Genomic DNA, 26,189 nt, shown 5'->3' on the forward strand with positions numbered 1-26,189 from the left:
ACACAGTCCCTCGCTTGGCCCAGCTCTGCTCTGCTCTCTCCCTGGGTGGTCCGTGCTGCAAATGTTTATGATCTAAACCAAGCTAATCCAACTGGCTTGTTGCAGTGAATTGAGAATGATTTACAAGACTCAGTGACATGGCCAAAGAGGAAGGAGAAAATCAGACAAAACCATGGGGCTCCATTTGAAGTCAACTCTGCAACTATACCTATATGCTCTGCTTTTTGATTAAGAAAGAAAGACAAACTGTGAAAACCTGTCACTATTAAATGTGCACTGCATTTCTGGGGTCAGTCACTTAATTGTCTCCATAGAGATGTTATTACTTTTCCTGAAATATTCCACAGTATAATATTAAACTCATCTATCGTACATGTATTAAATTACAGGTGGGTTTCTTACACAAAATTACCTTAAAAAACATGAATTCTTTCTGTGAGCAGGGTCTTCTCTACACAGATCAGACGTGTAACTTGGCTCGGTGGTGTCATCTGCTTATCTCTAGATAGAAAAGCCATACTGTGGAAAATTCCAGGCAAAGCAATAATATCTCTAAGGAGGCAAAGCAGGTGCTGGACAGTGCAACAGAAATCTTAGTGCACCTTTATGGTTAAATTCTAGAAGTTTGTTTTGGCTTGATCTGAAAATTTAATCAGGAAAAAATACAGCTAAACTAGGACTGAAAGGACTAAATCTGCACTGCTTCAGAGTGAAACACAAGGCAATAATTTTGAAACTGCAGTTTCAACATTTATGGTTTTGTGGTTTTTGTGGTGCATCAATAATGATCTATCACTAGGATAAAAAAACAGATTTAACCAACTCATCCATTGCAATGTAAAGTACAAAGCTTACACTTTAAAATGAGAGGTCAAATGTGATAGGCAATTAAAACTGGGAACTATGCACATAATGGTGAACAGGGGTGCAGTGTATTGAGTCAGTGGGTTTCCCAGGCCAGAATCCTATTTTATGTTGAGAGAGAGGGGATGCCACCTGCACACCAAAAGCACCTTGTAAAGTGTTGTAGTTGGCTAGAAAAACATAAAAATGTCTGCTCTTGTGCTAAAAGCAATACGGAGGTCACGCACTACTCTGTATTACTGCAAATATTTCAATCTACAGTAAAACAAATATTCAGGGATACCCTACAGTGACAAACAAACATCTAGTGGGATACAAACATAAACCAGAAAGTCCATATAATGACATCTCTCTTAACTTACACAAAAAAAGTAATCATAACCCTCATTTTTCTAGGATGATTTTTATCTTAGCTTTTAAAGAAAGGCTTGTTTGTCTATTTCTCTACTGCACTGTGCTTCCTCCCTCTGGTTTCCAGTGAGCAGCAACGAGCAGTCAAGCTCATCTCCTGGCCAGAGCAAACAAAACCAAAGCCGCATTCCCCAAGCTCAATTTGCTGTTACGTCTCAGCTCTGTGAATTGGGAGTTTTCAAGCCTGAAGAATGGAAGAGAAGCTGGGTGGCTGCTAATCTGTTCACACCACGTTTCGTGTGTGTCTGTGTCTGTGTGCGTGTACGTGTGTGGGGGGGAGCATGTTTGATTGCCACAGTGTGAGTGAACTAGGACTTCTTCTGGGACTCTGTATTTTAGGGTTGTTCGCTTCAATCTAAAACGTTGTACATATGTATGTAGATAAGCTCATGAGCTTATCTACATACAGGTAGATGTAATGGAGCAACGCTCTGCTACACCCTATGTTGCAGACAATTTTATAAAAGCATCACTAAACCAAACTCATTGTATTACAATTGAAATTGACAAGTTATGTGAACTGTGCCAATGAGTATTGTACAAATTAATATTAAATGCAAAACAAAGTGAGACCACAAGATTTGAGAGATCAAGTTCATTGCATTTTGTATGAACTTATAACATACAAGTAACACACATTTTATATATGCATTATAAATACAAGTAAAACTACAGAAATTCCATTAAGCCGTGACGCCATGCTAGTTTGCCATCTTACCTTTTATCCGATCATATTTTTCTCATTTTCCATGCGGAACCTGATATAATAAAGGGGGTAGTTTCTGCACGGACCAATTTCACGAACGTACTCAGGTGTCATCATCATACGGGACATGCTAGTCGAACTTAGCGGATTTATGTCAAGCATTCAAGTGACTTTCTACTTTTAGCTATGGTTACTGGAACCGGAATTTAATTTCCTCACATATCGATCTATTTGCTTATATTGGATCAGTGCAAGAAAGCGGTGTGTGATAGTGCTCTGACAAATGTTAGCGAAGTGCTAACAACAGTGACAGCAGCAACTTGTTCCATCCATGCGCCACAGTCCCTGTCATTTCCAGTGACAGTCGGTTTCCTGGGATCGAGGAGAACCCGACAGGTATGCACCAGTGATGATTTAAGTAGTATTGTGTAGGCAAGTGTGTTTGCATCATCCATGCGGCTTTGGTGTAAGGATTCGAGTACTGAAAAATAGGATGATTTGTCACTGGAATTTAATCAGCTATAGATAAGATTTATTAATTTGCTACTATTCTTCAAAACAATGAAATAAAACATTATATTGGCTATTTAGTGAATTCGGCTCTTTTTTTTTTGTTTGTTTCAGCAGACATTATGGAGCTGCAGGCAGTGCTGATGGCAGCTGGAGGGGGCTCTCGCATGACTGACTTGACTTACAACACTCCCAAGCCTATGTTACCTGTAGGCAACAAGCCAGTTATCTGGTACCCTCTCAATCTACTGGAAAGAGTGGGTTTTGAAGGTATTACATTGTCTTTTTTCATAGTGTAGAATGTAGCAAGATGTACTTCTAGATAATTCTGATTATAATGTAAAATTTAAATTTAAATTTAAAAACTACTTTGATGAATAACTAATGTGATTTTTTTCACTACAGTTTCCTGAAGAGAAATGAAGTATATATATACATACATATATCACAAAACCTATTGAAACTAATTTGATTAATAATCCTGACAATTAGAATGAAAATTAAGTAACTGCAATTTCATCTAGGCTACAAAAGTCACCTTAAGTGTAAAGTGTTTTACCTGTCTTGTCATTTTACATCAACTTTACTTCATTATTCAGAAAGTCTGTTATGATGAACCGTTATTGATTGATTATTGTATTAAAAACACACTAAATATCCTTATACATCCTATACATCCTTATTTTTATATTATATTTTTAAGGTAGTAAACTGTTGAAAGCATACATAATACTGGATGTAACTTTACGTTACATATTTTCAGCTGCCCTTGCACTCTCATAATAATAATGTCAGACCTTCAAAAATTTAGTAACACATTTTTAAGCGTGATATATTGCTGAAGAAAATATAGATGAAATATAACTATCAAGTGGAATTATCCCCAAAAAAGTGTTCTACAATTCTACAATATTGTTAAAAATGTGAGCTACAAAAAAGAAACAGCAGAATGCAACATTTTAGTAATTAGTTTATAATCTAAGTTTATAATTCTACAGCTCAAATCTTATCATATTGCAGAAAGAAAGAACCAAAAGTGTCCCACTATTGCAAAGAAAAGATACAATCTATAAATACTCACCCCAAAAATGATGGTTCCATCTGTCAGATATTGAATGAAAAGTCAATATAGTAATTATTATGACAGGCCACTTACTCTCTTTTCTGAATGAGTTATGTTTTTTCAGACCGATTGTATTTATAATATAAACCATATTTTATGCCTACTATTATTGGCCCAACAATGAATCCATTTATTACAAATCCCATTTTAACCAGCTTGTCATCATATCGTAAGACAGCATCAGGTGTGCATTTCCTGTCTAGATTTACCACCCACATTTCTGCCTTTTTTGGTGCAGCGAGCCTAAGGTCCAGGATCTGTGGTCATATAAAGGGATTTGTTGCTGTGTGCTATTTCTGCTAGTAAACAGAGCTGTTATTATGAGAGCCTGTAGGTCCCGACTACCCTAAATAAAAGTACCTTGCTATACATAATCATCCTGTGTGGCCAGATTTTTACAGTGTGCTGCCAACTAGCCAAAGCCCTGCAATTTGGTTTTACTAGGCTGACAGAGCCATAGCACACAAATGCCCAGTAGAACTAATTTTATGTAGACAAAGCTCATTAAACCAGACGGACCCAGCAATGTTTTAGAAACATAAAGACGTCTTGTAATACTGTTAAGTTACCTGAGTTTATAAATGGCAGTAGATCTAGCTAGCTGTATTTAGATGCTTTAAAAAAAAATTAACCATTTATTTTGTTTTCAGAGGTAATAGTCATAACCACCAAAGAAGTCCAGAAGATGATGAGCACAGACTCTAAGATAAAAGAGGTCAGAATGAAACTTGATGTGGTTTGCATCCAGGAAGATGGAGACATGGGCACTGCAGATGCTCTTAGGCACATCCAGCAAAAAATAAAGGTATGAATAAATCAATGGCACACATTACTGGCTCAAAAGGGTTTGTTTGTTGATAAATGGTACACGAAATAGCTGTGTTGCAATCACTGAAATAAACAGTTTGGCAACAGTTAAAGACGAGTAACTAATGAAAACCGAAGATTTAAAAGGGGTCATTGTGTCCATTTTGTGTAATGTTTGATGACCACTGAGGCATGCTGTTTCCTTCTGGACAACCAGGGCTGTCGAAGTGCCTCATTTCACCTTTTTTAAATACACACAGACATGCATGGCCCCCATGCTGACATGCTATCCATGACCCCGGTACCAATTTCCAGAACGTCTCCTGCTCACAGATCCCTCCATGCCTCCCTTCATCCCGTTCTCTATAAACATATGAGGTCATGGTTAAAACTCAAACTCCCTGTGCTGCCAGTTTACCCGGTGCACCATTTATTTTCATCCGTAGTCAGTGTACATCTGTGCAACATTTGTGTTTGAATATGTGAGGTTATATTGTCTCTCTGTATATGCCACACATTGGACAGACCATGGTCGATTTTGAAAAGTTTATCAATTCAGCATTCTAGTTAGATTTATGTGTATACTGTTAAATATTGATGATTTTTGGCCGAACTCTATTTGGGGTGTTTTGCTCACATCTTTTCCACCAAAATGTTTATGTTGATGCTACAAAAAAGCTATGACTGATAAACATTTTGAGCACCCAGCTACATGTTTTATACAACACTTAATTCTCATCACATTCTTCTGAGTTCAGCTCCCTTTTCTTTTTAAAAAGGATTCATCAAAAGCTTAAAATGCCACATTTTGTTGTGACAGGCGAGTTAAATATTTTCTCTGTGCCATTTGAATGGGTCTCTTCACATTCTTATTATTGTCTTTGTTGAATAGTTGCGTAGCGTAACCCCACACACGTACACTCTTAGGCCGGACTAGCTCCAGCATGCTTCCATTGAGAATAGGCCAGTTCCTAATCCTTTGAGCAGCCTGTTAGATTAGAGGCATTGAGTTACACTCTCTGACACACTGGAGGGTGACGAGTGAAGCACCGTAACCATGGCCTGCCAAATCCCAGCGCAGAAATCACTCAAACTGTCAAACTGATGCATGAGTACAGTATAGACATACTCGCTCACTCATCTCCTTACATAAACCCACTCCCACCAAGGGATTTGGTGTAACCTCTCAAACAAAATGCTTACAGGAATCAGTGTACACTCCAGCTAAGCAAAGGAGGTCATCTTTCTTCATTACTGAAAAGAGAGATTATGAGTGACATATTTTATTTTCTCCTCTCCTTAAACAGACTCAAGAATGGAGGGATATTTCTCATTGTTGCACTGTAATCCTCAGTGGTGAATAAAGCCAGTGTAAACGCCTCTTTGTATGCCTAAACCCACAATTTTTATTATCATTGGGTTTAATCACCTGGCAGCATGTGTGCGTATGCAGTCTCAATATTTTTTCTTAAAGAAAAACATGTTCAATTCCATCTTAAGAGTTGGTTATGATTTATGCTGAGATGCAAGTCAAATGCAGCTGGGCCTGGTACAATAGGCACAAGTACAATATGTATTTACATAGTATATTTTAATTTTAAAGTGAGAGACAGCATAAAAATGTACCTCAGAATTTATACTGTTTTGAATTTATATTATGTTTCTTGTAACTTTTAAACTAAATTATCAGAGTTTAAAATCTGGAAAGATGCTGTGCTCTTTGTCACAAATCACATCTATTTTTAACCTCTTTTCTAAGAACTTGAGGACCCCCTGAGAATCTTTTGAAACCTAAAATCTTTTGGACACCCATATTGCAGAATGGCTGGTGCCTGGTCTAATGAGCTACCTCAAGTAAAAGATAAAAATTAACAGCTTGCCCTGTAACCAAAGACTAAACACTCCAAGTCATTGTATAATTGCATTTTGTATCTTTTAATTCCACATGAATTCTAAAATTTAAACCAGGTTCCTCAAATAGATTTACAACAATAATTTTGTCCAAAGCTTTAAATGGCCATGTTGGCATAGCTGGCCCATGGTGAAGAGCTGGTGGGATTGTTTGTGTGTGTGTGGTCCTGACCTGTCCAGGGATGGTGGCTGTTGAAAGGCCAAAGTGTCTGTGGCTCTCCAGCTGACTCCACTCTGCTGTCGCCTCTGCCTGTGTGGGAACGTGCATGTGTGCTTCTCAGTGTGTGATAGGGAAGAGTTGAAAGGTCCCAGAGGCTCAGTGTTGGTAGATCTGCTGCAGGCATACATGCAATCTGAGGTCGCGGCTGTTTCCTGTCGCCAGATTCAGACCAGGTTATGATCCCGGGTTGGCAGTATAGGTCAACTGCATGAACTTTGACCCTTATAAAATCTTTTCTTTAACATTAATAGCAGCAGTCTATCATTTAAGGCCTGAAGGATGCCACAGTTTGGTCTTTATTCTCTGTTCACTTCAGCGTTTGGGCATCTGGCACTAATGGTGGGATTAGTCTCCACGTTGACAGCTCAGATCTCCACACAGACAGATGGATACCGCACACAGACACATAAGTGTAAACACGGATACATGCTGAAATGAAGCATCAGTGAAGGCCAGTTAGACAAAAGACTGCACTCACCTTATCATTCGTATTATTAGTAAACTTTTTTTTACAGTCCATTGCCTTAAAAAAACATAATTCAACCAGAACCTAAAAATCGCGTTTAAGAGACCAAATACGGTCAATGATCAGATTGAACCCTCTCACGTTTCTGTATTGTACTTGCATGTTGTAATTACTCTGAAAGAAAATTCTGCTCAATGACACTGCAGCAGTCCTGCATACCTTAAACAGGAGAGGAAGACAGGATTTACTGCCTACTGTCAAGTCTGTTTAGGCAAGTGTAACGCAGAGCCTACAAGTGTGTATGCTAGTGCTTTGGTTTGGCCTGTGTACAAGTAATACTACACCACCGACCAAGAACAATTACTCCTCTCATTCTGCAACTTAAAAAAACCCCAACTGTGGTTAATTTAAAGCATTGTTACAACATATGTGTGTAACTGAGAGGCTTGGGTGTCAATATCTATCTATCTCTATCTCTATATATTATATCTATATCTATATATTATATCTATATATTATATCTCTATATATAATATATATTTATATATTATATATATATTATTTTTTTTTTGCAGACTGACATTTTGGTTTTGAGTTGTGACCTCATAACTGATGTGGCTTTACATGAAGTGGTCGACTTGTTCCGTGCCCACAATGCCACCATGGCCATGTTAATGAGCAAGACACACGAGTTCACAGAGACAGTCCCGGGGCAGAAGGGCAAGAAGAAAACAGGTAGTGATTGTAAGATTTTATCTAGCCTTGGTGCGGTATGCAAGTGTCTGGTTTAATTATGAATGTATATTTTTCAGCTGAGCAGAGGGACTTTGTAGGTGTGGATCATTCAGGCAAAAGGCTCCTCTTTATGGCCAACGAGGCAGATCTGGAGGATGGACTGTCCATCAGGAAATCTATCATGAGAAAGTAAGTCTGGTTGGGTTGGATTTCATTTTTTAAATGTATTTGTTTATTTAAATGGGCCAGTACATAGTAATTAACATGAACTCAAGTAAATATGTAGGATATCATAGAGACAATGACATTGACAATAAAGCACACACATGCTAAAGTTTTGTAAAAGCTACAAGTCCACATTGTGACTGCAGAATTATAATAAATAAATGGTGTGCAAATGCTATCGCTTTGTATAGTTTATACTTGTACAATATATACACTTTGTATTTTGATAGCATGTTTGTATATGATTAGTCTTATATTCATTCGGAAGATGATTCATTTGAAATTTAAAACTGCAAAGAAAGTATTGCTAGTCTACTACTCCTTAAATTTAAAAGTAAATATTTCTTCAGACTTCTACATATCCAAATAAACCAACTGTTGCTTTTAGATAATTTGCCATAACTATGTCACTATATAAAATGAAATAATATGGCTCTTTTATAAATATTATTCCCAATATCATGGCCAGCCTGTAATGGAAGCTATCATTTGAGATGTTTTATACAGTTTGTGTGTGGGATTCTAGTCATAGGAATTCTGCTCTAGGTAGGTTCTCTCTCTGAAATGCTTGCGTATGTGCGAGCGGGTGTTTTGGAAGCTCATAAATACTTCATGGAGCCAAAGCCACTGTAAATTTTGGCCAATAAGAGGAGGGGGGGCAAGCAGCTGCATGCAGGTTTTCCTCCAAATATGCACACACTTACATGCAAATGCTTACAAACAGTCCAAGAGGCTTTGAACATGACCTGGAGGTGGACAGTGATGGAGAAAAAACACACCACATTGTCATTCTGTTATGGATACACAGAGAGCCCACAGCAAAACATGTCTGGCTCACTTTGAAAGATTCATGTCCTATAAATTATCTCGATTCATTTATATATATATATATATATACACACACACACACACACACACAGATGAAACGCAAACACATGACTCTAACACTATTTATTGCACAAGGTTGTAATCAAATTCCACATTTTCATGAATTTCTTCAACCCAGCAGGAGGTCACTTTACAAGATCCAACTGTTTTAGCCATCAAGTGGATCGTTGCACATGCACAACACATGCATATACAGCTTCAAATACTACTACTTCAAAAATATGTATTATACTTTGACCTAGAAATTATAACATTTTCTTTTCTTTTTTTTTTCTTTTAGTGAATGCTCTTTTCTTAGGACTATACAGTTAATACAATTTTGCAATTATGTATGATTATAACACCAATCAGTCACATAATAAATACATAATAACACATAATAAATTGAAAATATTAATTGCATAATGTTGTTTGCTTGTTGGGGCTTTTTATGTTTATACATTCATAACAGCCTGTTTCGAACTTGCTACATCTTTCATCTCTCTTTTTTTTTCTTTTTTTTTTTTTTCCCCTTCATTTTTAGCGCACTGTTGTCCTGCCTTCTTTCTGTGCAAATAATTGCACGATTGTGAATTGAATGTATGATTAAAAATATATGTAAATTTTGAAAATTTACACGTTTCAAGTTAAATAGAAATATATGCTACATGCAGTAATTCAAATGGACATGAAAGGAAATACAACACATGATACCCTTTGATTATTAATATCTTGCTTTGGTTATAATCATCGTGCACTCAATTTTGGCTAAACTCAGTATGCCCTTTACAGCATCCTCTTTTACGGAACCTGTCTTTTAAACACAGGTCCAGAGGTATTGTTGTAACCTGTTATTTAGTGCCTAGGAAGGAAAAAAAAATAGTTTAATGTTTAGCAATTTAATGGTCAAAATTAAAGGACCAGCTTTCATGTAATCACTACACTTTATTTGTGTTTGAAATATCCCTTTAATCACGCTCTTCTTTGCACTGCTTTGCAACATTTGTTTTCACTCTAAACTTAAATGTTTGATGGGAAATATTTGAATTCACACCAAGTCACTGCAGTCTCACAAGATATATGAACATATACCACAAAATAATACAATTTACTTCATAAATAATATTAATTTACTTCAGTTTGAATCCTAAACCATAGGCCTGTAATAATAAATACTATATTGACATATCGTTCAATATATGAAAGCTAGAACAATATAGTTTTGGGCTCAGTATTTACATGTGTACAGTTTCTTTGCAAAAATTGTGAGATTTTTGCCATTTTTATTTAAGAAAAGTACAATTTGAGCTGTATAATGTAGAATAAATAACTTCTGTTGCTAATTATTGGTCCATTCTGCAGTTTATTTGTTGTCGCTCTGTTTTTTTAATGATGCGGTATATTTAAAAATTGTTTACAGGAATTAATCTGGTTGATTGTTATTTTGTCAGACGTATAAAGTAGTTTCAAGATTGTTTATCACCGTATTTCTTTGTAGCAATATATCGTGCTTCAGAATTGGTTATCGTGACAGGTCTAATAAACCATGAAAAAAACATTGACAAGATTTATTAAATAAGCTTCAGTGGTCTTAGCTCTGAGGCAAAAACCTGCTAATGATCATATTAACAGCCCTGCTGCAGTGTCAAATTCATGTTCTGCCTCAGGGTTTAGATAAAACCAAATGAGACGTTACTAAAGATGGTTTTCAGTCATTAATCTGACACATGAATCACTGCCTACAGAGCCACTAAACTATTGTCTCTTTTACGCTAAATCCTACAGCTGTCAGTGTGACGGGAAACCTTTTGATGTATTTGGGAGGAAATAGAAGATGTGTAGTCTTGTTTGGGAAATAGTAGAGCTTGTAAAAGTGACCTAATTAATGGAACAAAACAAACAACACAAAGATGAGATGCTCGTTTCATCTGTAAACTTTTGTACTTCTACTGTTTATCCACCATAATATTATCCTATTTTACAGAATTATTTTATTAATGTATTAACATTATTTTAACATACATTTTTATAGTTTCATGTACTCTTCAAACATACTCTAAGTTGGAAACCACTTACTCTTGCCAGCAACTAACTAAAGCTAGATTTTTTAAGGCATTTTTTGGGGTAGTTAGTGTTTAATTTTAACATATACCCAGATCAAAATTTGCATATTTTTTCATTTTAAAGCACAAAATTTTCTAAAACACTAATAATAGAAACAAGCTCACTGATGTTCTGTTCAAAACTTTTAAGCTAAGTTTTGAAATTGGGCCCATCTCTTAGTAGTGGCATTTCACTGTAGCAAGCAGCAAATTTTAATGTTGAAGTATGGCCATGTGACAATTTTTAACCCTACAAGTATGAACTGGAATTTTTTTTTTTATTATCATCACAAGTACAGTAGCTGTAGGTGAAAAATTTGCTAAGCACTTAAAGGTGCATTGTGTCACTTTTCTAGTGAAGGGTCTGACAAATGTTTTTCTCCATGGAAATGTTACTGCTTTGTTTGTAATGTTTCACAGTAAGGTATTGAACCTTTCCATCTTCATGGAGCCCAAACCAGATCAAGTTACAGGTCAGATCTGTGGAGAGGCAACCCCGCTAACAGTCAGAATGCCTGTTTTTCTAGGAATTTTTGAGCTATAAATGTAAGGTAGATGTATTTAATGTCATACTGTGGAACATTCCAGGCAGAACAGTGACATCTCCATAGAAAGAAGCAGGTGATGGACTCTCCACTCATAAAGTTACACAATGCACCTTTAAGTCTTGAATGCAGGACAATACATTATTATTGAAACATGCATGGATCAATCAAAAATCAAGATAATGATGAGGGAATATTGGTTGGTTAAACATGTTTAAAGGATGATTTTGCATAATATGTTCTCCTAATAGGTGACACACAATGATATCATCTGCTGAGCATTCTCATAAATCGACTTGAACACATGGGAAAATGGTGTAAGAATAACTACATTTCCGAATCACCTGCAGAGTATGCGTCCACAGTGAATTCACATGTGGTTTTATGCTTTTGAATAAAATAAGTTTACTATGATGAACACACACACAAGATTTGATGTATGGCTTTCAACAGCTGGTTGTAAAATACGTGTGACTGAGCAATCCTTCTGTGTCACTTTACGTATACATTATTGGTGACGATTGACTAAGCAGTGATCATGATGAATGAAGGTTTATGGGTGGGAATGGAAAAAATTGTACAGGATTTTGTATTTGTACAACTTTTTAACATTTGAGAAATATGGACATTTGCTGCTTGCTGTAGTATAGTGATTTATATCTCTAACCAATAGTACTGTCCTTGATGTACCTCAAGGCTGGTTGTCTAAAAAAGTCTATATTGGGATTGTCTCCAAAAGGATAAGTAATGCAAAAATGACTGTTTGCGAAATGACACACAAATGTGAAAAATATCTTAATAATTTATTTCATTTTATTTTTTTCAGTGTCTTTGTACATCTTGCTATTTAGTTAGACTTAGACAAACTTGATTAAAATAAGTTAGACACAATATAATATAATAACAAAGAGCAAAAAAATATGTAAATTGTAATAATAAATTCTAAATAAGTAGAAAAAATAGTAAGATACTCATGCCAAATGAGGCATAATTATATAAATGTATATGTACAAGTAAACATACAATGTGGAAATATAGTAATACAAATATACCTCAGCTATATACAAGAGGTCATAAAGAAAACGGTGCAAAAATTAAAAAGACAGGTTATCTATTATATAAGGGTGAGTTGCTGTACAGTTGTATTGAGTATGGTATGAACGTAATCCTGTATTTTTCACTGTTTGAGCGGAGCTGTAGGAGCCTATAGACAATATACCCTTCTGTAATTGCTACCAGGCCAGAGGTTATTAATTCTTTTACATTTAGTGAATCAATTTTTATACTTCGTTGTCGACTGTGACCATCATATGCTTTTGTTTTTCGTCATTGTAGCATTTTTACTTCAGTAATGAAAGGCAGATATTTTAAATCACCTTGCTAAACTGGTGCAGCATGTCCAAACTATTGAACACTAATGGATGGTGTATGTGATTAGCAGCAAATGGGCTACAGCATGTTAAGGTAGTGTTCTGATGGAGTGCACCCTGCTGCTTTTATTATGTAATGATTGGGAGGGCAGAGGAAGAGAAGGGCAGGTCTGAGAGGTGAGGCCTGATTTGTTTATGGAAACCTGGAGGTCGAAATGGCTTTCATTGGCTCTCGCTTCATAAATGTCACATGTTCAAACTCAGCGCCACCGTGACTTATTGTCTATCTATGTGTAGCACCCCCCAAGTCAACATAAACCTGTCTCGCCGGCAGCTTGCTCATAACAGGGGCTCTGTGGGGCGGCATCTACGGTGGCTGAGGCAGGACAATAGACAGATGTCACTAGTTTAAGACTTAGATGTCATCTGGTTTTCATCAAATGTTCATGCACAGGGAAGATTAAAAAGGAGGGTTAGTAAATGAGAGGCAAACAAAATAACAAAATAAAAATGGTATGCATTAAAGACATTCAAGAAAATAGCCCCCCAAGTACGAGCTAAGTGGTTTCTCATGAAGAGCGTCTACAAACTGTGTACAGCAACAGGGAGCACAGCAATGTGTATCTCCGCTTCAGATGTATCAGCCGCTGTGCTTGATTTAATTTTCATTTAATTTTTTCTTCAGACACCCTCGGATGCACATCAAAACTGGTCTTGAAGACGCTCATCTCTACTGTCTCAAAAAGGCTGTGGTGGACTTTCTTACAGAAAACAAGTAAGTTACTGTTTTAATCCTATATTTTAGCTTTTTTCTTGAGGTACAACCATAGACTGTATAAAAAAAGTGGATTAAGCGAGTGTGACATTACCCAGAGCGTTCAGCAACATTAAAATGAAGTTCGGTTCAGCGAATAGGAGCGAATTTAGAGCCAGGCTCCATATTTGGAAATCCGACCACGGGTATCATAGCAACCACAAGAGCCAATCATGGTTGAGGTCATTAAATGTGCCTGCCATTTTCACCAGAAAGCAGGAAGGGGGCTTACTTAGCAACGAAACGCATGAGCTGTCAGTCAAAGCTGATGCTAACACTAGCGGGAGCAACCTTGGGGAATGAAGGCATCTGATTGGTCCATTATTTATGTTCATATCTTGATTTAGGGACAAAATAGTGAAATGAAAAATTCAGGATCATGTAGAGCGAGTTAATGCGAACATTTTAAGACCAAAATGACGAGGCAGCAGTTAAAGAGAGAGGGGTGACAAATCCCAATTTAAGTCAACTGGAATCAGGGTCAGAAGGAGCCAGAAGAGCCTCCCAGGCGCACTACTATTTGAAACGTGGCAGCCTGCGCGTTAGCTATGTCCATTCATATTTACTGTCAGTGGGTATAACGTGGTCAGCCTCTCACAAATAACTTACTACATTCACAAATCGGATGGTTCTATGTCTTCTCTTTACTTGTTTGAGTGTTGTTGTTTTTTTTTTTGTTTTTTTTTACATTTGGAAAACACATCAGCTCAGACAACTGACCACTACCACTCTTCTGACTTACTGTAAGACTATACAACTAAGAGTCTCGTACATAAACTCAGGTTTGCTACTTTACCATTGCGCACAGTATGTAAAGGTCCTATTAGCAGGATATTCCAGCAAGGTGTTAATTTGTTTTACTATGTGCCACTGAGGTAGGCAGTTAGGCCTTTAACCTCAAAGTGAAGCCATGTCACAGACTACCTGCTGTACTTTAAATGTAATACAGCAACAATACTCTTCAAGTCTTGGCGACGTGATTGAAAATATTTTTATTTGCGCAACATCTGAAAACACAACAGATAATACAATAAAAGGCAATAAAATTCTTAAACTTAACTGAGACCTGAGATACCTGTGATGCTATATAGCAGGTGATTCTTGCATTTGTGTGCAAGTTACAGTTCAGTAGTTTCACTTAAATAGTAATATAAGCCTTAGCATTATCAGTTGGAACTGGCCAATACGTAATTGCAATTTGAGTAATTCTAATAAGTAATATAAATATGAAAGTGGCATGGAAACTCTTGCTACATTCTCTTTCTTGGCCCCTTCGCTCCCTTCCTCTCTCTTGTTCAGTGTCTTTCACTCTTTGATAGAAATAGACAGAGTAGCTCTTGTTTTTCTCTTGTCATTCAAATTGAAATTCTAATCTCCCTTTAAAAGACACTGGGAGTTAGAAGGAAGGGGTGCGAGTTCAGTGCAGAGGAAAATAAATTAAGTCAAAGAAATACACAGGAAGACAAGCATTGCTCACCTTTATCTACTTGTGCCTAGTTACTAAATGGAAAATAAATCCATAGCCTTATTTCTGTTAGGTTGTTTCAATTATTTTTGTAATTGCAACAGTGACTTGTACTATTTAATTGATATAAATGGTGTCCTAAACACAGGATAATATTGTGTATTGTCTCCTAATAAAAAAAAAAGTGATTTATTTATTTGTTGTTGTATTTTAGATCTATTTCATCAATTCGTGGGGAGTTGGTGCCTTATCTGGTGCGCAAACAATTTTCAAAAACTACCAACAGTTCAAAAATCAAAGATGACACAGATGATCAAAGCCAAAAGAAAACTGACAATGTAGCCAACCATGGTGAGCCATATTTGCTGATATTACAGTAATACAATTACATATTATAGAAATATTATAAATATCTCTAAACTATTATTCTGATGTGCTTTTGTCTAGAGCTCGTAATCTCATCTCGGGATGAGGGTCTACTTCAGTTGGCTCAGGAGCGCTCTTGTTGGAATGACCACCGAGGGGACATGAGCGAGGCGTACCACGGGGGGAAGCTGCGCTGCTACGTTCACATAATGGACCAGGGCCTATGCTTCCGGGTCAACACTCTGGCTGCCTACATTGAGGCAAACAGACTGGTTAGTTTTACTGAAAGTGCCAGCTATTTAAGTCGGTTGACCATACGTGCATGTTAATTTCATGTGTAATGTTGCTCCCCAAGTCACTCAATTGTCATAAATTAAGATTAAATGATAGTGACTATAGGCTTGAAAAATGTCTTAAAATATATTTCAGTCGTGTCTTTTGGAACCCATGATGTGGTTGTGGTCCATTTTCTTCATAAAGGAAATATCATTCTTTTATAATTCTAAATCTATTTTTTTTCTGTGCATTGTGTTAATTAGGCCCCAAAGCTGTTTGAGGAGCCAGCAGTCCATCCATCTGCTGTCATTTCTGACAGATGTCAGGTATGTAATACAGGTTTGATTAAATGGCACAAATTATTTGCCAGACTATAGTATATAATAAAATATAATCCTGAAATAAATACCCCTCCCCAAAAGTCTACTGAAGTAATATAAGTGGCCTAAGTGATTTTACTATAAAATATTAAAATTAATTTACATTATGCATTTTGTGTTCTTTTAGATGGGTTCAGACAGTATAATTGGAGAGAAGTGCCAGATTGCAGATAAAACTTCGATCAAGAGGGCCACAATTGGAAACTACTCTTCGATTAAAGAGAAGGTCAAAGTCGCCAACTCCATCATCATGCATCATGTGACCATTGAAGAGGGGTAAGGATAGTAATGTGTAATCTATTGATTTTAGGAACTCAATTTTTAACACATCTTCTATGTCCCATTACCAATTGTGTGCATGTTGATGGGAGGTGTAGCAGGTTTTGTTTTCCCTTCTCTATGGGGTCAAACAGGGAGCGCTGAGTTAACAATGCATCTATTTGGGTGCAACCAGCCAGAGACCACTTCCAAACAAACACGGAGCTAGTGAACTGAATCGCACAACATCCATATATTTCATTTAACCTCAAATTTACTTGCTGGTGCCAGGATCCCTGCTGCTTTTGGAATTTGGGAAGTACCACTACCATTCAAAATGCTATTGAACTTCTTTCTGTCTTTTAGCATTAATGTCTCCTTTAAGTTAACTGAAAGCCTATTGAAAAGTTATCATGAAAAGAAATCTGTCAAAACATAGGGTAGTTCAATTGAATGGGGAAAAAAAAATCGAATTTTGATATAGTTCTTTTTACTTCTAGAGGGCATTTCAATATTATATGTATATATTATAATAAGTTACCATATGTAATTCCTGAACACCTTGATTGTTTCCTTTTTAATAAGCATTTTTATATATCTTGTCATGCCAAGAATGTGGAGATTCGTCTTTATAGATTTTAGGGAAACTTGTGAGAGGAAGTGGGTTTGAAAATATGGACATTGACCTTTGACCGTTTTGTCTTCATTTAGTTTTTTTGATTTCATGGGGTATAGCTGTCACATTAGTTACTTGATACAAGGCTTTAGTTGCTTCAGAATTACTATGTGGCCCTGGTGTAAACAAATCTTCACATCAATATCTGATGTAGAACTTGCTCTACAAATCTCTGCCTTTTATCTCTCTTGCTTTTTCCATCAAGTCCTCATTGCTATATCTCTGTGTCCGGTCTGTCTCCCTCTGTCTCCTCCTAAAGCCTTTTTAGGGACCCCAGCCAGTCTGCACGGGGACCCTCATGATGCCCATGTAGGTGCACCACACAAAGCCATGAAAGAACGAGAGAGAAGGAGGAAAGCCGTGCACGAAAAGAAATTGCAATTCTTTCTTTTCTTTCTTTGAGAACATAAGAAGGAAGGAGAAAGAGGGAAAGAAAGACCTAGTATGAGGGGATTAGCAGACCCCGGCCATGTCGCAGAAACCCCTCGCATTTGGGCTCTCTTTGTTTGGAGCTGACCAGAGCTTGTTGACAAAGCGCTGCATGTTTGGGAAGGGGGATAGTCGGGGTCAGCTTTACTGCGAGGGGAGGGGGGGCTGGGATCGGGGGGTGGTTGACGTGTGTGAGAGAGGCTCGAGGGGGGGTCATGGCAGGGAGGAGTCCTGGTGTTAGTAATTAGCGGTGTTTCAGCTATGAAGCTTCTTTGGTGGTCTCTTTGTATGCCGCGCTGTCTGTAATGTTGCAAAACTCTGAATCGTGTAATCTCCCATCACTAACTACCACCACCTCCACGCAAGGCCGCAGCACCACCAGCTTGTCCCTCCAGGCCCACTGAACAGAATGGATACAAGTGCAGTCTATGTGTGGGGCGCGCGCCGGGCCAAGAGAGTGTGCGTCACTCCACGGGCAAGACATTCACTTAAGCAGACACATTCTCGAGGGTCAGACAAGATGCTCTGTGTGTCCAGTCCAAGAATTTTATGGTGATGGTTTGGCGGCATGGAAGAATGCATGGTGGGTCAGCAGCGCCAACTCAGGTGGTACAGCGAGTGCGAGCCAAAAATGTCCCAAGCAAAACTCAAGCACACCCACACCCACACACATACACATAGCCTAGGTTTCTGTTGTTGTTTAATATATATGCTAATTTCATGTCATTAACGTCAGTGGATTTGAGTGTGTTTGAGATTTCCCGATAGGTGGGAGAATCTGTAATGGGGTCTGTGCCTCTGTCTGGTTGACCCCTGCTTTGGTGTAGCGAACAGTGGAAGGCCGTGTAGCAGTCAGTGGGTCGTTCCCAGTGTGAATGTTCTCAGAGCTGTGTACCCAAAAAGCAAAAACAGAGTGAACAGTAAACAGGTCCAACTCCCTAAGGAACCAGAGCACAAGCGGCACTTTTGGAACACGCTGTTAACCAAACCAGTAAATGTCCACCAGATTTATCCCAGTGAAATATTAATCCTAATTAACATGGATGTTTAGCTCACCATTTTGTACCAGGATATTTGGGCAGGTGCAGGGGCTTATTTTGTAGCTAAATGTTCCAGTTTACTTCCGAAGTTGGCAAGGGTTAAAGAGCAGTGAATCCCAAATGGTGGTTTGGGCCTAAAAAAGGTCACGACTCACAGGAAATTATTTGATAGAAAAGCACAGAAAAATGTAATGATGAATTTATTTGTAACATTGTACTTTTTTTTTGTCAGATGTAATATCCAGGGCAGTGTGATCTGCAGTAATGCTGTGATTGGCAGAGGAGCAGACCTCAAATACTGTCTTGTGGGAAATGGACAACGGATTGATGCAGAATGTAAGACTGTAACACAACATGTTTTTTTGTTGTCATCTTTTCTATTGCAATTTATTTGAAAGGTTTATAATTAGTGCTCCAGCCAGAGACGTATCTGTAAAAACTACATTAACTAGACCTGTCACAATAACAAATTTTGAAGTGTGATTTAAGTGAATATACATGATAAACAGTTATACTGAATCCAAACCATAAAGCAGATTTATCCCCCAAAAGGTATTCTAAATGTACAATTTTGTTAAAAAATATAACATGCAATAAATATGTAGCAGAATGCAGCACTTGTTTCTATAATGAGTCACAGCAGTTCATAATTCAACCATCTTCATCATATTGCATAAAAAATTACCAAAAATGTGTCAGTCATACAGAGAAAAAGGTAAATATTGAGCCCCAAAGTATATTGTTCCAGCTTTCATATATTGAGCGATAAATCAATATACTGTAGTTATTATCATGACAGGCCTAACGGTAACTACTATAAGATAATTAATCATATTTTCTTACTACTTTTATCCGTCCTTGCTAGACCTTGCTACAAAAGGTGTATGGTGAATGTGTGTGGTATCTGAATGTGCCAAGCGTTTGAGTCAACTCTGAAAGTTTCTTAATTCTCAAGACTGTGTGATAGAGAGATTTGTCCAAGACTTAAAAAAAAAAAATCTTTAATCCTCTTGTCCCCAAAGCTAGCGCTGTGTGTGTGTTTGTGTGTGCGTTACATTGATGGAGAGGTTAGAGAGCAGAGCCAGAACAGGACCACCCGGAATTCAACAGCAGCGGCCCGCAGCCACATTCAGACACACATGCACACGTATAGCTCGGCCACCACACTGAGCAGCCTAATTGAGTGAACAACAGGGCGCTTTAAGTAACAACAGTGTGAGGTTGAGCTAAACTGGTCCAAAAATGTCTGAAACAGTTGCAGCCGGTGTTAACACTGGAGGCATAGGTAGTATTTAATGGGCCAAAATGACTGGGTAATGATGTGAATGATGAGGAATTTCTTTTATCTTTCTTTTTCTTATGTTAGAAAAAATTACAAAAATATATGCATTTTCATCTTGGAAATCTGTCCATGTCCAGTCTGAGTAGACTGGGCATGGACATGGTAATATTTTTACAGACGGTGTCTTTTGAAATCCATAATTATTTTTGGTAAGAATTTGATTAAAAAATAAATAAAATGGTGCATTTGAGAAGAAACAACAAATTAGTCCATTATTTCAGTGTAAAAACAGAAAAGCAGAGAACGGTGTTAGCTATTTACTCATTCTAATATGTTAAAGATAAGGTGTGACTGTTTTATGCCAAAATGTACAACTATGTCTTGTGAAGTAAACCATACAATAAAATACATAGATCTATTAATATAGACATATTGACATAAAAATTGTATAAACGATCACACATTAGTAGAGGACGCTGGATGCCAGAAATCTGCAGGCTTCTTATGATTTATAGAGTATTAAAATAAAACCCTGATTGTCTCTCATCACCTACTGTAGCGGACTACAGGCTGCTAAAGGCATTACACGCCCACCAGCAACTAAAGACCACCCTGACAGTTAGCCTCACCCCCCCCCTTCACACACACACTAGTGTCAGGTGTAGATACTGTGAGACATCTCCTCTAGGCTGTATGACCTAATTCACATACATGTATTTGTAATAAAGATTCATATGGACTTGACAGAGACACTGTTGACTTTTTAACATGATCTGATATCTTTATAATTGTTTCCATAGACATTCTACTGGTCAGTATGCAGTGCTTAAAAACTTGGGTTTGTCTCTGACTTAATGATAAATATTACATAACCACATGTGCAACTGTACATCAAAGTATACACACTCAACTAAGCACTTTATTAAGTATCTAATGTAAAGAATATTTGCCTGTTATTGTAGGAGCGAACTGTTACTCAACTACCAGTAGTACAACGGCTGCAGTTACTCATACGGGCCTATTGCAGTGTTCCAGTACAAATATGACTATTGCACCACGGTCACTGCCTCTCCGAGTATTCTTATTACGGCTTAGTGTGAATTAAAGGTATTTGATTACTTAACATCTTCAAACATTCTGCTTTACAAATATTATTACTAATGGAAAATAGAGGTTTTCTCTCTCCACCTCTGTCCCATGCTCCATTTGTTGTCGGGGTCCATAGCTGCAGATTCCTTCTCACTAAAAGCTGTCTGTGTGGATGGAACATTACGCCGTGCCACCGCTTGTTTTGGATCAGCAGCGGTGCTCTGTGATAGAGAGTGTAGAGGCCCGTGCTGAGATTTAGAACGATACACAGAGAATGATGCAGATTCAGTTCCAGTTCTGTGTCTTGGTGGGTGGTTCACAGAGCGGTCAGAATTTGTGTGAAAGTGAAGGTCAAAGTAATAAAAATAAAAGCCATTTACAAAGCATATTAAGGGATATGTTGATCGATAAATGCTATGTTATTATTAGGAAGAACGCTTTTATTTTGCTTTGAGGGTTCTGGTTCTGTTACATAGTTATTTTGGGTGTCCCAGCTCAAACGTTTGGGAACCCCTGCTATAATGTAGTATTCAGTATTCTAGATTTTTTTGCAGGAAGTTTTCTTCCAAAAAAACAAATTTTTGTTTAGGCTTTTGTGTGTGCATGGATATCATTTGAAAGGCCATTGTGTGGGCCATCCTAAAAAATGCAGTGCAATGCTTAAAGGTGGCTTTTTTGTGGGGGGATTCATTGGACTATGTAGTACAGTTCATATTCTATTATTCTGAAAACCACTACATTCTTTTCTGTAATTAATTAAATGTATCTGTCACTTTTTAGCTGAGAGGACCAACGAGGTCATCGTGGGAACTAATCAGCTGATGGAGATCTAAACAATTAACCAAACAGAAGGCAGCATGTAAGGCATTGCTATGGGTTCTTTGTACATTGTGTCTACATTTTAATAAAGCCTGACCTCATACATTATATTTGTTTGTGGTTTTGTCATATCTTATCATATGCATATATTTTCAATCATATATTTGTGCATATTTTTGGGGGGGTTATTCTAATGGTTCATCAAAACAGCAACTGTCATCTGTATGTTAAGAACATTCTTGTGTAGTTGCACTCTTCTATGACAAAGAAAGACCTCCACCAAGGCATCAGTTCCATCTTGTAATGCTTAAGATGTGCTGCCCTTGGGGGAATTCTAATGAACTACTATACACTTTATATACTTTCAAAATAGTAATCTAATTAAACTCATTCTCTTGCAAGGGGGTAGCATCTTTAGTCCAGATATTCAAAACCATTTCCTACCAGCTCATTTCTTTTGTTATTATTACTATGTTTCTGATTCCAGTTACAGAAATCCAAGTTGCCTGTCAGTTTAAATTGGCAGTGTCAGTAATTGCTGTTGGTGTTAAATTGCGTTGATGTGAAGAGCAGATATGCTGAGAAACAGGGAGTGGGCGTGGTTACAATGCACTACGTAAAAGGGGGATGAGGTTTATTTGTACACAGAAATGGTGCATGCGTAGGCCGCAGACCACCCAGCTTGACTCAGTATCAGTTAACAGGGACGCCCCACCCTCGCACTCACACGCGCAGGCGGAAACTCGCGCTTTTCTCCTGTCTTCTTTTCCTTTCTGCTCCCCTTTGCTGTCACAGGATTTATTGCATTCCTTGGGCAAAACATTTCTTAAATTACAGGTTTGAAGTTCTTGAGTCACGAAGCAAGGAGATGAGGACGGGGCTGTCCGTATGATGCCGAGATGTTTTATGTGAGCCATAGAACTCCTGTGTAATTTATTGTTAAGTGTTTCCCTTTGGCTGTGACCTTAGGAAGCATTCATATTAATCATTAGGTCTGAACGTAATGTCTACTGTGTACAGTGAACAGGTTTTGTGAGGTCTTTCCCTTAGTGAAAATAAGTGTTATTATGTTTTACTCAACATTTGCACACATTTCAATTGCGGTAGTGGAATATTGGGCTATGGACATTTTTTTAAATGTATCCTTTAATACAATAGAGATTCTGTACCACTCTGAAATGCAGTTAATCACAACTTCATATATTTCTCTATCATCATGACCTCAATAAACCTTTTGGAGGTAGACCTTATATGAAGGTTTCAAGTATAAAGGCACCATGGCCTGGTTTAACCTCTCCTAAATGTAGCAAGTTGAATTACTAGCTGTATTGAACATCAGTCTGTGGTCTTTAAAATTAAAAGTTAAATAATAATACTTCTTACATTGTTTACATTACAAGCTAGTGCATACTTTGATTAATCTCAGAACCTTCTACCTACATACTGAAAATGTAATGTCTCCTCTCACTATAAATACTATACTTCGACATTAACTATTAGGCATATACTTTTAAAATGTGGTGTTCCGTGTATTTTCCAGTGGTTTTGACAATTATAAAACAAATCGACACTGACGCAATAATGCACAGTTGTTTGAACAATATACTCATAACTCAGATAGATGTACATCATACATGTGGATACACAGACTTGATTAGCTGTCTCATTATGTTAAGCCCTCCTCAGCCTGTGAAAACACTTTAGTGGAGTCAGTGCCTAAACTCTCCAAACACTCTGAGCTAATCATGTCATTATAGTGATCCGACTGTGGACCAACAGAAAGCATGTGTTACTAAAGCCTGGACATTTACAAGACAGGCAGCATTTAGCACAAGATTTCAGTTAAAGACATGCCAGAAACCTAAGAATGTGAGACTTAGGACGGTATGCCATAAAGATTTTAATGATCTGGAGAGCCCTTTTAAACATGGAGCAGGTTTTTTGTACACAGATGACTAAAAAGACTGAGCGTTGGAGGTTTAGGAAAAGTATAAAGTGCAACGGAGGATGTCTGTGCTCTTTGTCTCGGCCATGTCGACCTTTTCAGTGGTCGTGACCTATGACCCCTGCCTCTACCTCATGATGAGATCTGGCAGCCATGTGTGTGCTTCAAACTCTGTATATTTGGACAGGGACCTCAGAGTGAGTGCAATGCAACACCACCAGCTGAACCAGACCTGCAGTTCAGATATTTCTTCTATTAGATAAGCAGAGTATTTTAAGTCAAATAAAAGATATATACAGTATACGTATAATAGTGTTTACAGTTACATTTGAGTTATATTCAGAAATTCACTGCTATTTGAGAACAATTCATTCAGCAGAAACAGCACATCTGCATTTGGGGAAAAGGTTTCTAGTCTGGATAAAGTCTTCATTGGTTTCCTTATTACTATTTTTGCATCTCTTATACACAAGTCAATACTAAAATCAGTTTACAGACAGACCAACACAGTGGTCATATTTAAATCTGACTGCAGTCTCATAATATGATTAGCAAAATAGATCTTGTGTAAAACTGCAGATGCTTTCATGTATATACAGTATAAAACAGTACAAATCCTTTAAATTTAAATTAAAATGTTATCTTATTATTTCTTTCTCAAGGAGCAGTTTTCTTTCAGTACAGTCATTTTCTGCGCTCATTTTTTCTGCAAATCTCTCAAATGTGAAATTAAAATGAGTCTCAAGAGATGAGCGTTGTTTTTACTGGAGAAACTGTTGCAATCACAGAGCAGAGTTAGCAGCAGAGTCCAACCCAAAGTCTGTGTCTTATCTAAAGAGTGAAGGAACACCTTGATTTAGCCTGATGGATGAGGTGAACTGATGAACTGGACATCCTGTGAAATACTTCCATCTTATAGGAGTCAACAGGTCCCAGGCGGGCAGTGGACACTCGCCTATGCCCTGGGAGGTTGTGTGGAGTCCCTTGGGTGGGGGTGAGGTAAGGAGAGGGGGATGGGGGGGGTCTGGTAGTCTCTGGGTGGCTCCATGGCTCCGGGGCTGATCGTGGGTGAGCGCAGAGACGACACACACAAGAGGAGAGCGATCTTGAGCCCACCCAAGAAGTAGTCAGTCCCAAACCTATGCGTGTGTGTATACTCCTGACCTCTCACATTAGCACAACACTTCCTCAATTTGTCTTCTGTGTTCTTCAGTCACAAATGAACCATCCCACCCCTCCACCCTCCCCTTTTTTTACCTTATAAAGATCACCCATGCACCAGCTTCCACCATGTTAACCATCCGAACACACACACACAGAGGCCTTTTTACAAGCCTTAGAGATACAACAGTTGCTTATGTGACTTAGCCAACAATAGTGTGTTTGGAGACAGGGCGATGTGTAGGGGATAACAACTGTGGGGACATGTTCTGCACACGGACTAAGCCATGTAGCACCAGCAGGCCCCCCAAGGCTCATTCACTGTGTATTGACTTGGGGGGGCTTGATTGGGAGCAATGGTAAAACTTAAATGTTGAAACAAAGGAAGTAATTGGTTGACTTTAGATGAGACATTGTGCATTTAGTGTGTTGAAAGAAAATGACAGATCAAGAGTTTCCTTCTAAAATTGTAACACAGAATTTGTCAATTGTCTCAGAAGAAAGTAATAAATATATAGATTTAAAATTTGTATTCAGTCCTTATTTACAGTAGATGTAATACTTATGTAGAATATCTTCCTTCATAACACTACAACTAAATTGATATAATAAAAAATAAATATGTGCCAATTGTACAAAATAAGCTAAATTTTTCGTACTCATTTGTGATATAATTTGTTTTTAAAAAGGCAATGTTTTGTAACAGGTCAGAAACAATCAACATCTATGTGTTTGAATTGTCAATGAAAAAATGCATTCAGACAATGTCTTTGTAGATCAATATAAGTATAAAGTGTAAAGTGTGGTCACAACAGCACACTCTCATAAACATAGGCTGTATGGTTGTTTTAAAGGAAGCTCTGGAGTTTGCTCTACCACCTGCTAACTGTGTGGGACAATACCTCACTCACAATCGCACCGACAATGACTTGTGTGAAGAGTGTGTTTCTGCCTGTGTCTCTCTGTGTTCTGTGTGTTTTTGCTGCAGAAAGCCCACCATTCATTACTATGACAAAGGGCTAAAGAAATGCATTATCATAATTAATCTTGTGTGAGAACGTGGGTGGCACTTTCCACTTGGCTTTTGGAGCCATGAGGATATGTTCAAACTATGGCATGGCATTTTTTTGTTTTGTTTGTTTGTTTTGTTTTTTTATTATTATAGGCATTCTTTGTTTATTTCTGTACAATCAGTGTGTTGTAGCAGTTTAAAATGTTAAGGAAGCTGGGGTAACTAATATATGACTGACACAAATGGCATATCCACTACAAAAGTCGACAAAATTACTGTAAAATGCACTTTATTTCAGGTCTTGATGTGACTGTG

At 37.6% G+C, this 26,189-nt stretch overlaps 1 protein-coding gene across 2 annotated transcripts; it reads left to right on the forward strand.

The window, feature by feature from the left end:
* Positions 1 to 2,059: 2,059 nt before the first annotated feature.
* eif2b3 (eukaryotic translation initiation factor 2B, subunit 3 gamma) lies at positions 2,060 to 21,864 on the forward strand. 2 transcript variants are annotated; one of them, XM_055152065.1, is made up of 12 exons: positions 2,060 to 2,377; positions 2,606 to 2,761; positions 4,265 to 4,419; positions 7,594 to 7,753; positions 7,831 to 7,942; positions 13,548 to 13,637; positions 15,356 to 15,492; positions 15,589 to 15,779; positions 16,047 to 16,109; positions 16,291 to 16,439; positions 18,799 to 18,902; positions 21,718 to 21,864. In XM_055152065.1, the coding sequence occupies exons 2-12, from the start codon at positions 2,614 to 2,616 to the stop codon at positions 21,768 to 21,770; spliced, it is 1,362 nt and encodes a 453-aa protein (XP_055008040.1). In that variant the 5' UTR covers positions 2,060 to 2,377; positions 2,606 to 2,613; the 3' UTR covers positions 21,771 to 21,864. The 2 variants fall into 2 exon arrangements, with proteins under 2 accessions (XP_055008040.1, XP_055008041.1); XM_055152066.1 differs by having other exon boundaries at positions 2,609 to 2,761.
* Positions 21,865 to 26,189: the final 4,325 nt, after the last annotated feature.

Source organism: Boleophthalmus pectinirostris, unplaced genomic scaffold, assembly GCF_026225935.1.
Source record: "Boleophthalmus pectinirostris isolate CB_2022bp ecotype Guang Dong unplaced genomic scaffold, ASM2622593v1 HiC_scaffold_16, whole genome shotgun sequence".
Lineage (NCBI taxonomy): Eukaryota > Metazoa > Chordata > Actinopteri > Gobiiformes > Gobiidae > Boleophthalmus > Boleophthalmus pectinirostris.